The sequence below is a fragment of the Pseudopipra pipra genome, chromosome 6 (genome assembly GCF_036250125.1).
Source record: "Pseudopipra pipra isolate bDixPip1 chromosome 6, bDixPip1.hap1, whole genome shotgun sequence".
Lineage (NCBI taxonomy): Eukaryota > Metazoa > Chordata > Aves > Passeriformes > Pipridae > Pseudopipra > Pseudopipra pipra.
Genome location: NC_087554.1, coordinates 56,636,466 through 56,650,205, shown reverse-complemented (window position 1 = coordinate 56,650,205; position 13,740 = coordinate 56,636,466). Strand labels below are relative to the sequence as shown.

Below are 13,740 nucleotides of genomic sequence, written 5' to 3'. Positions count from 1 at the left end.
CAACCATCTTTCAAGCAGCTAGAGGATAACAAATAAGAACATTAAGCCATGAAATCCATGTCATTGTTTACAGGGGACAGCTTTCTACGAAATACAGCAGTGACTAAATGAGCCAAAAAACCATATCTATCAACTACTTTGAAACACGAATCATCTGTAAACAACATGTCTCATCTCTCCCTGAGCCTGGAAGCAAAACAGTATTTTCAGTCTCTCACCCTCAGGAGAGAATGAGAAAAGGTAGACATATTTAAAGGTTTCAGTTTGAAAAATATGCTTGACTGAAAAACACTTTTGTTCACTGCTTAAATCTTCAAATGAAATAAAACCAAGTTTTAAAACTCTTCCCTAAAACTAACACCTAAATGCAGTAAGCCACAGATCCTTCCCATTCATAAAGCTCAGCTTTGTAGTTTAAAATGATTTGCCACAGGAGCAACATTCTGGAAACTGCACCAAGGATCTGCCACCATCCTGACTTCACTGTTATGGCTTTGAAAAGACAGATACTGCTGTGGAACTGCTGCACACTCCAACTAATTCTTTCACTACTAGCTCTCCCGCCTCAGCCTTTTTTTTTGTTATGGGGATGAAGACAAGATACATTTTACAGTTGCTCAAAATCCAGACTGGAGTAAGAACTAGTAAACTCTCCCACTTCAACTGGCACCAAAGCCTGCAGAACAGGGAAAGTAACCAGATCCATCAGCCAGTCTAGGGTGACACAGATGGTCGACCCAGTAGTGAAGGGACACCCCCCAGGATACCCTAAAGCCACAAATGCTTTTAAAGTGTCTCTGTGTAGTTACACCAAGTGCTACACTGGGGCTAGAAGAGATGTCATCTTGCACCTCGCTGTGGCAGATACATCCAAAGCCACGTGATGTGCAGCTAAGAGGTGCAGCTATTCAGCAACAGCCACACCCACGCTTTGCTAAAGCATTTACTGTTCTTTGGGCAGCTGCAGTATTCTGACAGGTAAATACCCAGAATGCTCTCAACAGACTGTCAAATAAAGGGTCCCCATGAGGGAGAAGTCTCTTCAAACAGAAAGGAGAGGATCAGGTAAAAAAAAGGTTACTCCACCCAAAACATACTAATCACAGTTGAGAAGATTGGGAATCATGAGTGGGTGACTTTGCTTTGGGAGTTCCAGGCAAAGAATTCGAGAAACAGACCATTAGCTGTGAGTGTCAGGAGAATTTCTTTTTTTCTGTCAAATCTATTCCTTTTATCCTACAGTCCTGAATCAGCCACTTAAGTCAGCATTTTCCTGAGGTAAAGAGCACTGTAGTTTTGTCTTATGTAGAGTTGGTGTGCAAGATGAAAAGCATTTTTTTAAGAAACATAGCAAAACCAGTAAAAGAAAACTACTTTGAGAGGCTATCCAATAGTACTTTACTTCACTCCTACAGCACAAACAATGCCAAGCAAACTGGTCTCTGCAGTGATGTGAAAGGAAAACAAGGAATGAGCTGGTTTATGGAAAGGTACACTTGAGTGTTGACCATTTCTCAGACCACTTCCTGAGCTATTTTTGAGTGGGTATTCAGGACAATATGAAGTTTATAGTGTAGATGATCAACTCACAAACAAGCTGCTTTCCAGTAAAGACCTTGCAAGGAAAATTAACCATTGAGAAAAGCTTTCCTGCTCTGAGCCTGGTATACTATTGCTTTTTCTATCAAAGTTACCATAGAAAGATTAAAACTATTCAAGCTGTCAGTAATCACAGTGTTTGTGATAGCTTAAAAAAATAATTAACCAGAAATCAGCAAATTCTCTATTTGGAAAAACCTTCAGGCCTGGTTGATTTTCCTGGTTAGCTCACAAAAAAAAATGTTGTGTCCAGAATGGATTCACTCTCATGTGAAAACACAGATGGAGCAAATTATTTCTATTCTGATCTCACAAAAGTGTGTCCTAACACGAGCAACATATGGAGAAAATATTCTGAATTCTGTATCACATCAGGAACACCAGGCACACCACAACTAGGGAAAAGGAGAAAGCCAACTCAAAATAATCTAGAAAGCTTTAAAATATACACGTTTATTTAGCTGCAATATTTAAAAGTACAATATAAAGATATAAAATATAGAAATTCCGTAACTAATTCACATGCTAAAAGGATTAATCGACCAGCCGTAAGGAGAAGACTTCATGAAATTCATGGACATTTTAGCCACAAGGGTTATTTCATCAAGTTTCAGACTTGAAATATTGAACAACCGTTGCAGAGAACTTGCTCTCCCACATCAGCATAACTAGGGAAAAAAAAAAAAAAGAAAACCAGAAGAAACAAAGTCAGTGTGTCAACTGTTTCTGGAACATAGCAATAAATGCCATCCTATTCCATTATCAACTGTAACCACGGGACTCCCACACAGCACATTCAGTATTTCTTTATATCACAGAAATGTTAACAACAAGGGCAAAAACTTAGGATTATTCCTTGAGAGTGCATTCATTCACCACTGGCCAGCACACTACACTGCTGGTGGGAAAGCAAGGGGAATTTTTGCCTCCTACAGCATTTAAATAAGAAGCTAAACTAGACTTGCACTCATAATACTGCTTCACACAGGCATTTTGGTTGGCATGTTTCAGACAGTTTTACTGCTGCTGAAGTTTAAAAAGAGTTTAAGTCCTTTACGTGGATGAGCTAGATATCTGCTGGGCCCAATTTTTAGGGCATATATAATTAAAATAAGCTTAGAAACTTGAAAGGCACTTACTCAATAGTGGAGCACAAAGAGCAGGCCACCCTGTTACAGCAGCTGCAGAGCCTGCTGCAGCTCTGGCAGACAAACCGGTCACACTGCGTGCACACCTCCTTGACATCAGTGGTTCTTACACACGATGAGCAGGCTCTGGAAGCTCCCACGGGTGGAACTGCTTGGAAAAGATACGATTAAGAAGTGACCGTACTTTAGAGCAAGACAGAGAAAGCACCTGGAAGTCCCAAGAGCTGCGGAGCCTCCGCTCACAGCTACAGGTGGCAGCACTTCGCAAACACAGGGGTAGGCACCGCCACTGCGAGCGCTGCTCGGAACTTTCTTGGTTCTTTCTCTGCTCAGTGGCAAGCCACTAAAGGATTGTAGCGCAGACCATACATGTGACAGCTCGCAAATCTGTCAGCGAAGCTCAAATCTAACAATTCCTTTGAGGAAAATCAATAAAGAAGAACTATGCAGTCTATAACCACTCATCGCAGTCTGCAACCACTCATCGCAGTCTGCAGCCTCCTCGCGAGGGGAGCATGAAGCTGTGTCAGGGGAGGTTTAGGTTCGATATTGGGAAAAGGTTCTTCACCCAGAGGGTGGTCGGGCACTGGAATAGGCTCCCCAAGGAAGTGGTCACAGCACCAAGCCTGACAGAGTTCAAGAAGCGTTTGGACACCGCTCTCAGGCACATGGTGTGATTCTTGGGGATGTCCTGTGCAGGGCAGGAACTAAACTTCACTGATTCTTGTGGGTCCCTCCCAGCTCAGTATATTCAGCGGTTCTGTGACCTCCCCCGGGCCCAGCGGGCACCTACCCCTCTCCGCGGGCCGCCGCAGCAGTTTCCCGTCGTGGCCGATGAGGAGCTGCCCGTTCCAGCGGGGCCCCCCTCCCTGCGCATCCCCGGGCGGCTCCGGCTCCGGCGGGCGGGCGGCGGCGGGACCGGCGCCTTCCATGTACGCCTGGGCCCCCCTGAAGAGCAGCCGCCGGGTCCTCTCTGCCAGCGGGAGAGGAGGAGAGCAGAGTTAGGGTCGGCCTCCCCATCACATCCCTCCGGCGCTCCCCGCCGCCCGCCCCCCGGCTCACCGAACACCTCCCGCCGATACTCCTCGCCCCGCACGCCGCGGCTCAGCTCCCGCAGCCCCACGCGGGTCTTCAGCTGGAGCGGGGCCGCCTCCCCGAAGGGGCAGGAGCGTTTCGGCATGGCCCGACCGGCCCCGGCCCGCCCCCGCCGCGTCACCGCCGCGCCGGGCCCGGGCCGAGCATCCCCGACCGGGCACTTTGGGAGCCGCGGTACCGCTCGGTTCTTCCCGCAGGGAAGGGAGGGCTTCCTCCTTGTAATGTCGCTTCCCGCCGCGTCCCGAGCGCCCGGCGCTGCCCGCCCGGGTTGGCAGAACCGCCCGGCCCCGCCCGCCGCCACCGCCCCGCAGGCGTCACCTCCCTGCGCCCGCACCGGGGGGACCCGGCGGGGCAGAGGGAAACGAGCTTTGGAACTCGGGTTTGCCCGTAAACACAGACTTACAGAATCACAGCATAGTCTGAGTTGCAAAGGATCCACTAGAATGATCCGGTCCAATCCCTGAGCTCTGCGCAGGACACCCCAAGAGTCAAACCATGTGTCTGAGAGCGTTGTGCAAATGCTGTTTGAACTCTGTCGGGCTTGGTGCTTTGATCACTGTCCTGGGGAGCCTGTTCCAGTGCCCAATCACCGTCTGGGTGAAGAGCCTTTTCCTAATGTCCAACCTAAACTTCTGACACAACTTCAGGCCATTCCCTCGGGTCCTGTCACCGGTCACAACAGAGAGGAGATCCGTACCTCCCCCTGCTCTTCCCCTAACAAGGAAGTTGTAACTGCAATGAGGTCTCCCCTCAGCCTCCTCTTCTCCAGGCTGAACAGACCAAGTGACCTCAGCTGCTCCTCACACATCTTCCCCTCAAGGCCCTTCACCATCTTTGTTGCCCTCCTTTGGACACTCTCTGATAGCTTAATATCTTTCTTATATTTGTGGTACCCAGAACTGCCACAATATTCAAGGTTAGGCTGCCCCACTGCAGAGCAGAGCAGGACAATCCCCTTCCTCACCCAGCTGGTGATGCTTTGCCTGATGCCCTCCAGAACATAGTTGGCCCTCCTGGCTGCCAGGGCACTGCTGACTCATATTCAACTTGCCATCGACCAGGACTCCCCCAGGTCCCTTTCCTCATCTATCTGTACATCCAGGGTTGCCGTGTCCCAGGTGCAGAATCCAGCATCTATCCTTGTTAAACTTCATACGTTTGGTGATTGCCCAGTCCTCTAATTCCTCGAGGTCTCTCTACAAGGCCTCTCTGCCCTCCAGGAACTCTACAGCTCCTCCCAATTTTGTATCATCTGCAAACTTACTTAGTATCCCTTCAAGTCCTGTGTCCAAATCGTTAATGAAACTCGTTGCCGTCAGTGCTTTTGGCTTCACCTTCCCTCTGCAGGTTATGCTCTGCTCACCGAGCTCTTCCTGCAGCCTCAACCCCTGCCCAGGTTTGGGCGGTCTGAATGCTGTGGAACTAAAAAAAATGTGCAAAAGCACAAGAATTCACTTTAAAAAAAAATTACTGAGGAGGCTGGAGACCCCCTGTCTGGCAGAGGAACTCCAGGGGGCTCCTCAGAGCAGCCAAGAGCAGGCGTGGGTTCACCACTGTGGGCATAGTGAGTTTTTGGGGTCTGGTGGCCAGGTTCAGCTAAATCCAGAGTCCCCTGAGACTTTCTGCTGTGACAGGGGATTATTGTAATTAATTTGCCGTTTATAAATAAACTCTGTAGGTGTGGTTTCAGAGGTTAAAAGCCTCAGGCACCGTTCCAAGTAGCAGTAGGACTGGTTACTGCATATATTTTGAAAATACATTGTTTTCCTCAGGGAGAACAAGTTTAAAACTGGGGGTGATGTTCCGGTGCAATGTTTTGTGTCATTTGAAGAACATAGTCAGACAGGGCAGTTGCAGTTCTTCCAGAGAGGTCTCTGAATCCAAAACTGCCCCTGTATGGACTCTAGGACTCTGGAAAGAATCACAACCAAGTACAGGAGTGATTTTTCCATGAATAAATTTACAATCTACTGAGTCCAAAGGACTTGTGAACACTCTTGGTTTCTTTGTTCTAATCTGGTCAAGAACAAGTTACATGAACAGATGTACATTTCTTTCTGAAAAAAAAACCCTAAAAAAACAAACAACAAAACAAAAAACCAAACACCAAAAACCCCAAGCAATAAATAACTCCCCCCAAAATAGTGACAGAATCAATATTTTTAAAGCATTTTCTCTCATTCAGAAACTCATAAAAGTTTTTGTGTATGATTTCAATACTAGCACAAGATTTAGAATGGCAATCATTTATATGAAAGTGCAATATGCAAGACATACAATATAGATCTATGTGTTGAAAATGGGCCACAATACCTAATGGACTAACCCTGGTTTCATTTCTCAAATTCTTCCAAAACTATTGAGACACCAAGACCAGTACTGAGCACAGTGTCTAACTACATCTATAGAATCACAGAATATCTTGAGTTGGAAGGGACCCACAAGGATCATCGAGTCCACTTCCTGGCTCTGCATAGGGCAACCCCAAAAATCCCACCATGTGCTTGAGAGCATTGTTCAAACACCAAAGTGATGTTTCCACCATTTGCTGAACTGCTGACAGTTTGCAGGTACAACCACACTGAACTGACACAGATTAATGTGATTTTTTTTTTTTTTGTCTGTGGAGCTGATCGGCCCATCCCTGTGGTCTGTGGATTGGAAGCTACAGTTCTAACTCACAGTAATTCACAAAAATCCCTCCTGAGCTCCAAAGTCTGACTCCTGCCATGCTTTCTTTAGCTGTAAAGGTTTCTACTCTGGATTTTTCTGCACATATTTGCAAATGTATGCTTAAGGATGTTCAGCAGACAATTTTTATTGGAAACTCATTGTCTTTCCTTTCTCTTTAAAAAAACTTCTCTGTAAATATTCATTAGCTGATGTCCCTGAAGCTCTCTGGGGAGTATGTAGAATGTAATCCCAGTAGGAAGGAGCCCTGTTGGAATAGAGGGCAGCAGATCATACACGTTTCATTAATACAGCATAGGATACAAGTGGATGGAACTTGGCTATCTGAGAACCGGCTGAACTATGAAGAAAGAGCTAAAAGCACTATTCTGCTTGTGGAGAAGGAGTGCTCTGGAACACTGATCTCACATATGAATTAGATTTGAAAGAGAGCAGCTCATGCTGCAGCAGTGCCGCTGGTGCTGTCACTAAAGGGTAAATTTAAGGGCACTTACAGAGAATCACAGAATATTCTGAGCTGGAAGGGACTTTCCCCGAGGGCTGATTACATTTGACATGTGCCACCACCCCCCACTGCAGGGCAGATGTAGAAATGTTCTGTTGCAGCTCTCTGAGTCAGCCTTGGGTAGTGACATCTCTTAATTGCTTTGCAAGACTCAACCTCAATAACATCTGCCACTGATAAGCTGTCTCCTGTTTGTAAGCTATGAAGGCAAAACAATTCCATCTGCTCTGCACCAGCACACCTGAGCATCCTGCAGGAAGGGAATTGAGTCACCTGCCTGTCTGATGACTTGTTACCCAACAGAATGGTGCTGAGTGTTTTATTAGTTTCAGATCAGTAACCCTTGAGGAAAGTTCACTGGTGATTTCGAAGTAGCAGAAAGGCTGAGCTCTGATCTGGCAAAGCTTGCAGGCCTTGAGCATTCCTGAAAATTAATGCTCATGATTTTTCAGGTTAGTTAATGAGATTCTGAATGTGAAAAAACAACCCAAACAAATCCTGAACCACCAGAGGTCATTGTGAAATACAATGATTTTAGTTTATCCTTGAAAACCTTTTTGTGAAAAAAGCCCAAAGAATAAAAATTACAGTCTTTTTCTTGCTACTGTGCTTCTCCTGTGCCCATGTGAATATTACAGACAAGTTGCCTGGTTGATAGCTTTGTCACTTACAGCAAAAAGGAAAATTGCATTTCATTTTTTTTTTCAGTGGTTTCCATTTTCGGTAAGCAAGTTTAAGGAGCAAAATGGACCGCTGTTGTTAAGTCTGTCTTTCCTATATTCTATTTCTACCAGTGCTTCAAGAAAGTCAGGGCACGCACAGAAGGACTTTGGCTATAATTCATCACTTCTACATTTTAGAGGTCAGAAATTTTCTGAGCCAAAATTTCCATCTGGATCTTAATGTTTAACAGCTGTCAGCAGGCCCACTCTTCAGGAATTTTTCTAGTCCCTTTCTCAAAACCAGTAACATTTAATTTCTTATTTTGTCTACCAGGGTCTAGAACTGAGCAATATATTATTTATAAATACATTATTTATAAAAACATGTTTCATCAAGTTTGTTTTCAATTTGCTACCTGTTAGTTTCTTTGTTTGTCTCCTATGTCTAATTTTATAAAAGATGATGAATAACCATGCTCTACTGACTCTCTGAATAACATCCATGACTACGAAGATGTCTATCATCCTCCTTCATTTTTCCTTCTAGCTGATGTATTTTGTTCACATTGAGGCACTCCTTTGCAGTGTGTCCTGATCCACATCACCTGTGCCACATCCCAGTGCACAGCAGGGAAAGCCATATGGGAAGGGAGGGAGCCCTGAGTGCCCCAAGAGCTCTGTGCAGCAGGGATCTGTGTGGCTGAGGGCACCCAGCACACCTAAGCCTCAGTGTCCTTTTCCATACCTCTTATAGTCCCTGACATCCTTCCTGAAACTGGCTTGCCAGTGTATCAGCTGCAGGTATGCTACTCACCTGGATAACACGAATTTCAAGGTGTTTTCTTCTTGGTCCCTTCCCTAATAATTCCTGACATACAATTTGCCATTTTGGTTACTAATGAAGTACCGAAGTGATGCTTTCAGGGAAATGCTATTATGTTGCATAAATGGGTCTCAGCATTCCTCCCCTGAGTGCCTATAAAAGGTGTAGATTTAGATTTTTAATACTCCAATAAGCAATTACAGAGTTAAAGATTTTTGTTTGTTTGTTTGTGATCCATCTGATCCATCTGTAAGACAATCATAATGAGTTTATTTCTAATCATATTTTGGAGTAGCTGGAAGCATTGACTGACAGATAAACAGGTAGACTGGAAAAAAAAATCACAGGCAGTGTAAGTCACAGACATTGCAACTCAATACTGCATGCTTTCTTAAAAGGAAAATAACTTTAAAGCTTGGAACAGAGCAAATTGAAGAAAATTCTGCCTGCTGTTTTAGGAAGGGTCAGAAAAAATATACAGGATAGTTGATTTGGCTTTGTGAATATAAATATTCAGCAGTCTTACTTCTTCCTCTCCATGCCTTGCTTTGCAAGCAACCTTTACCCACCTACAGTAACAAGTATTCCATGTCAGGAACAGGTGGGACATAAATATCAATCCAGAAAATTATATTAGCTTTTAGATTGTTCCAAATGCCTAACAGCAGGGTCTCATAAGCATCAGAAAGGCCTTCAATGTACTTAATCTTTCCCTTCAGCTTCACTTTTACCAAAGGCTTCCCTTCCCCGTGCTTGTAGTAAAAATCCCCCACTTATTCTGTTCTTTCATTATTAGGCCATTTAGAAACAAACTGAAACACAATACCTAGAGGTGGAACTCTGTCTCTTACACCTCTTCAAATAACCAGTTTCCTTAATTGTATTGATATAAAATGAGTGGATTTTGGCCAATTCGCTGTTTCTTCTGTAACGTTTTGATGCTAAAATGGTCAAAGGAATACTATGGAAATTTTTTTAAGTATATTATAGAAGCTGATGTGGTTGGCCATGTGCCAGCATGCAGCCTGTGTTAGGTTGGATGGGGTATCAGGATGCACACACATCCTCCGTCAGGCCTGGGGTGAAGCACCGCACCCCACGCGCTCGGTCCCACTGCACTGTCCTTCCTGCACTCTGCAATATGGATTTGAAGATAAAAACCCCCCAAACCTCCTTGAATAAACTTGCTTTTTCTGAAAGGGTTCATGGCCCTTTCCTTTCTTCGGTCCCTTCCTCTTGCTGTGTAGTACATCAGCCTCAAGAGACAACATGTGTACAGCTCGGCTCAAAGGGCTACACCCAGACCCGACATTGTCTGTTCACGAGAGCAAGTCATTTTACAGAGACTTGATAACACAGAGTTCATGCCCTCATCTTAATGAATTAGTTTATGCATCAAGATAATTTTTGATAAACTGGTGATGTGTGGGATTAAGGGCTGGCTCTTGAGGAATGCTGCTGTTAAGCCGAGGCTCTGCCATGCTGACATGGTTGCTCTTAAATTAGCACGGTGCGGTTGAATTTCATAGCGTGTTTCTGTCCTGCCAGCTCTGAGAAACACCACTGCTGCTCAGGAGATCAGAGCACCCAAAGGTCCTGCTCACACTAGAGGGCACTCTCAAAACTATAAACTATTTTTGCTGTCGTGAAGATGTTATTGTTCTGCTGACAGGGTTTACAAAGGGGCTGTTTTCTCCAAGATGTTTTTCATGTTTGTTGTTGTTCTTGCCCTTTCCACCAGTAGTGTGCCTTCATTTCTGTTGCCACGCACTTTCCTTTCATTTTGCTTCTTTCCAGATTATTTTAATCTGCCATGAAAAAAGGAAATTGAGCTCTGACAGTGATAACAGCCACTCCTAACCTAACGTGGTGCCAAGTGTTCTGCTTTCCTTCCCTGCAGGCGACAATGTTTTTCATTTAATACTAGGTCGTTGTCCTAGGAATTCTTTAAATCTGTGTCCAAGTCATGCTATTACATTATTCAGTGTGGATTTACTTGGAGAGGCTCTGAGAGGTAGCTCTGCCCTTTCACTAGCACTGCACAGAACAAAACATCCTCTCCCACACATGGCATGGGAAGGGCTGGGCAAAACTTTCCTCCCTCCACATTGCAGCTGCATCCAGCCCTGTTCTTGTTATTTTGTTGTGGAAATGAATCCTTACTTCGAGGCAGCTTCATATGTTGTTCCTCACATGTTTGCCTCTGGAATAACTCAGGGTACATCCATTCAGCTCCAGGGGGCTATGCCAGGCTCTCTGCACTCGTTGTGTCTCACAAACCATCCCCAGCAGCACCTCACAAAGTGTGTTTATTTTAAATATGTGTGGCTGTGCTGTCAGTCCTGGACAGAGAAGATGCCTATGCAGAAAACAGAAGCTGCACAGAGTCAAACCAATTCCCTGAACGTTGCCAGATAACATGCCACAGCTACAGGGACCATCACAAGGGCTAATGTGGAAATTTTCCTAGCACAGCCCTTTTGGTTGAAATCTGTTTATGCTGGGAAGTCTTGAAGGCACTCATTCTCTTGGCTCTCTGCTGAGCAGTTCGCATGAGTGGTGTGGTATGAGCTGTGAAAGTAATGCTCAGTCCTAGGCCTACCATCCAGGGTGCCAATTAATAGAATGAGACTTTTTCATGCTGCTGGCATGTTTCCCCTGCATGGAAATCATCAATGCATTTTGCATAGGGCCCTGACTTCCATCAGTACCAGCCTTGGTATTTTAATTATGTAGTGTGGGGCAAATCAATCTCTAATAGACAAAATGCCTTATCCCATTTGTAATGCCTTAACTAGACAACATCTCTTTTATTTATTTCACTTGACCTCTTTTTCGTGTACATTAAAATGCATCATAACTTATTCTGTATATTTATACTCAGTAGGTTTCTGCCATGCATATGCATTCATCTTTTTTTTTTTTTTCTGCATGAGGTTTTCAGAGAAAATATTGGTGTGACACAATCCTGTCCTTTCCTCCTTTCCTGTCTCCAAGATTTAGAAGATCTCGAGATTGCTGGTGAAGGTGCTCAGTACTGGCTCTGTTTCTAATACTGATTCTTTATCACTACCTAAACTCTAGGATGAGCTACCTACATAAACAAATGTATCACCACTGAAACTGGCTTGAATATAAAACCGTGATATTGGCACTGAATAACCGACTGAGTAATGAAGGCGAGAAGCCCAACATTCCTCCTAGCTCGTAAAAATTTCCAGCCACCCCCTAGTTTGTCCCAGACACCAGCTGTTCTTTAGGCCAAGTTCAGCACTCAGCACACAAACTTCCTGCTGTTTTATTCCCACTCCAACCTCAGTTCTCCTGGCAAAGTTGGAGATGCTACTTATTTCAGTACCCAGTACAGGCAACCAGAGATCACTGAAGGCATATTCTCATTTTTTCTGCAGAATGTATGTACTTAAAATCAGTGGACCAAATCCTCAGGGAATGGGTTTGATGTCTTAGTTCCCTTTTCCAGTAATCTCCTTTAGAAGCTATAGATAGAAACTTAATGCTGTTTCAGAATGGCAAGGAAAACCTTTTGTGAACTTAGTAAATGTCTTCAAGCTGTATTTTATCTCACTTAGATATGACTAGATATAAGGCCCTGTTGGTCCAGCTACAAACTGCATTCCTGAATTTTGAAAGAATGGCTCTATGCAATTTCAAGGCAGGGAGAAATGCTTTTAATAACCTTTTGAGTTGAGAGAGGTATTGTATTACCTGAGAACTGAAATACTTTCACAGGAGGCAGGGAAAAAGTCATGCTGACAACCAGAGGGTTAACAGCCTAGACTCAGTAGTTCATAATTAGCAATATTTTCAAGGAAAGGCTCACTAAAAACATGAAGGTAAATGTAAAATAGGATAAAATGCAAAGTAGACCTAACAATAGATGACCTCTGAGTATCTTGAATAATAACTAATGTTATGGATAAAGAAAATAAGGTGGTTATAACCTATTTAGACTTCATTAAGCATTTGATATAGAAAATAATTGCTTATTAGTTAGGGATCAGTATAAAGTGGAAAAAGAACTGGATAAGGGGAGATGGAATGGCTGATGTTCAAAAGCTGTGTCTATATTAGCAGGCAATGCAGCACTACAGGAAGAAATACACAAAGCACTTGGTCCTCAGGATCCAATATCCACACTGTAGGTGGAGGGTGGTTTCTGACCAGCTCTTGTCAGGTCCCATGGACTGAACTCTGAGTAGTATCTGGAGCATAGCAGGGACACTGCTGGAGAGCATTTCTTGTATGGTTCCGTGGGAAAGGAACCCAAACTGGGTGCACTACTTTGTAGAGCAAACCAAAGTGTGAAACAGTGATAATGGTCATTGCCAAGGGCACCACAAGGGCACAGCCTCGATGGCTGGAACAACTGAAGCAGAAGAAAATTGGAGCATGAAATGAAAAGCTCAAAATTTGAACTGCATTGCCTGGTTTTGATGCTTTGGGGTGGTAACTGAGCAGCAAAGTTGTAACAGTGGTACTGACATACACGTGACTGTGCTGGTCTTACCTGTTGCAAGGCAGATTCTTGAAGAAACTAGAATGTCACGTCATCTTCCCAGTTCTCCCTTTCTTCTTCACCCAACTCTTAAGGATATAAAACATGCCATTACAATGGATGCTCATGGATGTGCAGTAGGAATTAGTGGTACTACTCATCAATGTGAGTAATGGAAAACACCTTTTTTCATCTCCTGACCATTATTCCCCCAGTACAGCCCAGTAGGCCACTTGCTTTATTTAAGATGCAAGTGCATCATATTCACCCTGGCATCTGCTGTAAACCTCAGATCCTTTTTAGCAGAGCTTCTCCACAGCCAGCTGTTTCCCAGTCTGTACTGAGACATGGGGAACCCTTCACTTCTTCCTGCACTTCAGGAGCTTTCCATTGCCAAGCCCTCCAGCTTACCAAGGTCTTTGCCATTTGTTGTCAGCCATCTAGAACTCAGAACTCGAAGGACAGGTCTCCATTTGCGGCAGAGGGCTGCACTACTTTAAGAATCTCAATGGAAACAGGACTAAATACAGTAGGTTTGACACTGGGAGTTTCCTCTTCAGAAGCAAAGAACACCATGAAACAAGTTTTTATGATTGTGACTGTATTTCCAAGCTTGTCATTTTGTCATATTCACCAAAGGCTGCCTCCACTTGCATGGGACCATCTCCATTTACAGGCCAGCCAGGCTTCCACAAACCTCA

At 44.3% G+C, this 13,740-nt stretch overlaps 1 protein-coding gene across 1 annotated transcript; it reads right to left on the bottom strand.

Moving 5' to 3' along the window:
* Positions 1-2,031: 2,031 nt before the first annotated feature.
* On the bottom strand, positions 2,032-4,136 carry SIVA1 (SIVA1 apoptosis inducing factor). The gene is made up of 4 exons (XM_064659339.1): positions 3,810-4,136; positions 3,541-3,720; positions 2,739-2,895; positions 2,032-2,267 (listed from the first exon to the last, which is right to left on the bottom strand). The coding sequence occupies exons 1-4, from the start codon at positions 3,925-3,927 to the stop codon at positions 2,210-2,212; spliced, it is 513 nt and encodes a 170-aa protein (XP_064515409.1). The 5' UTR covers positions 3,928-4,136; the 3' UTR covers positions 2,032-2,209.
* Between the last annotated feature and the right edge of the window lie 9,604 nt (positions 4,137-13,740).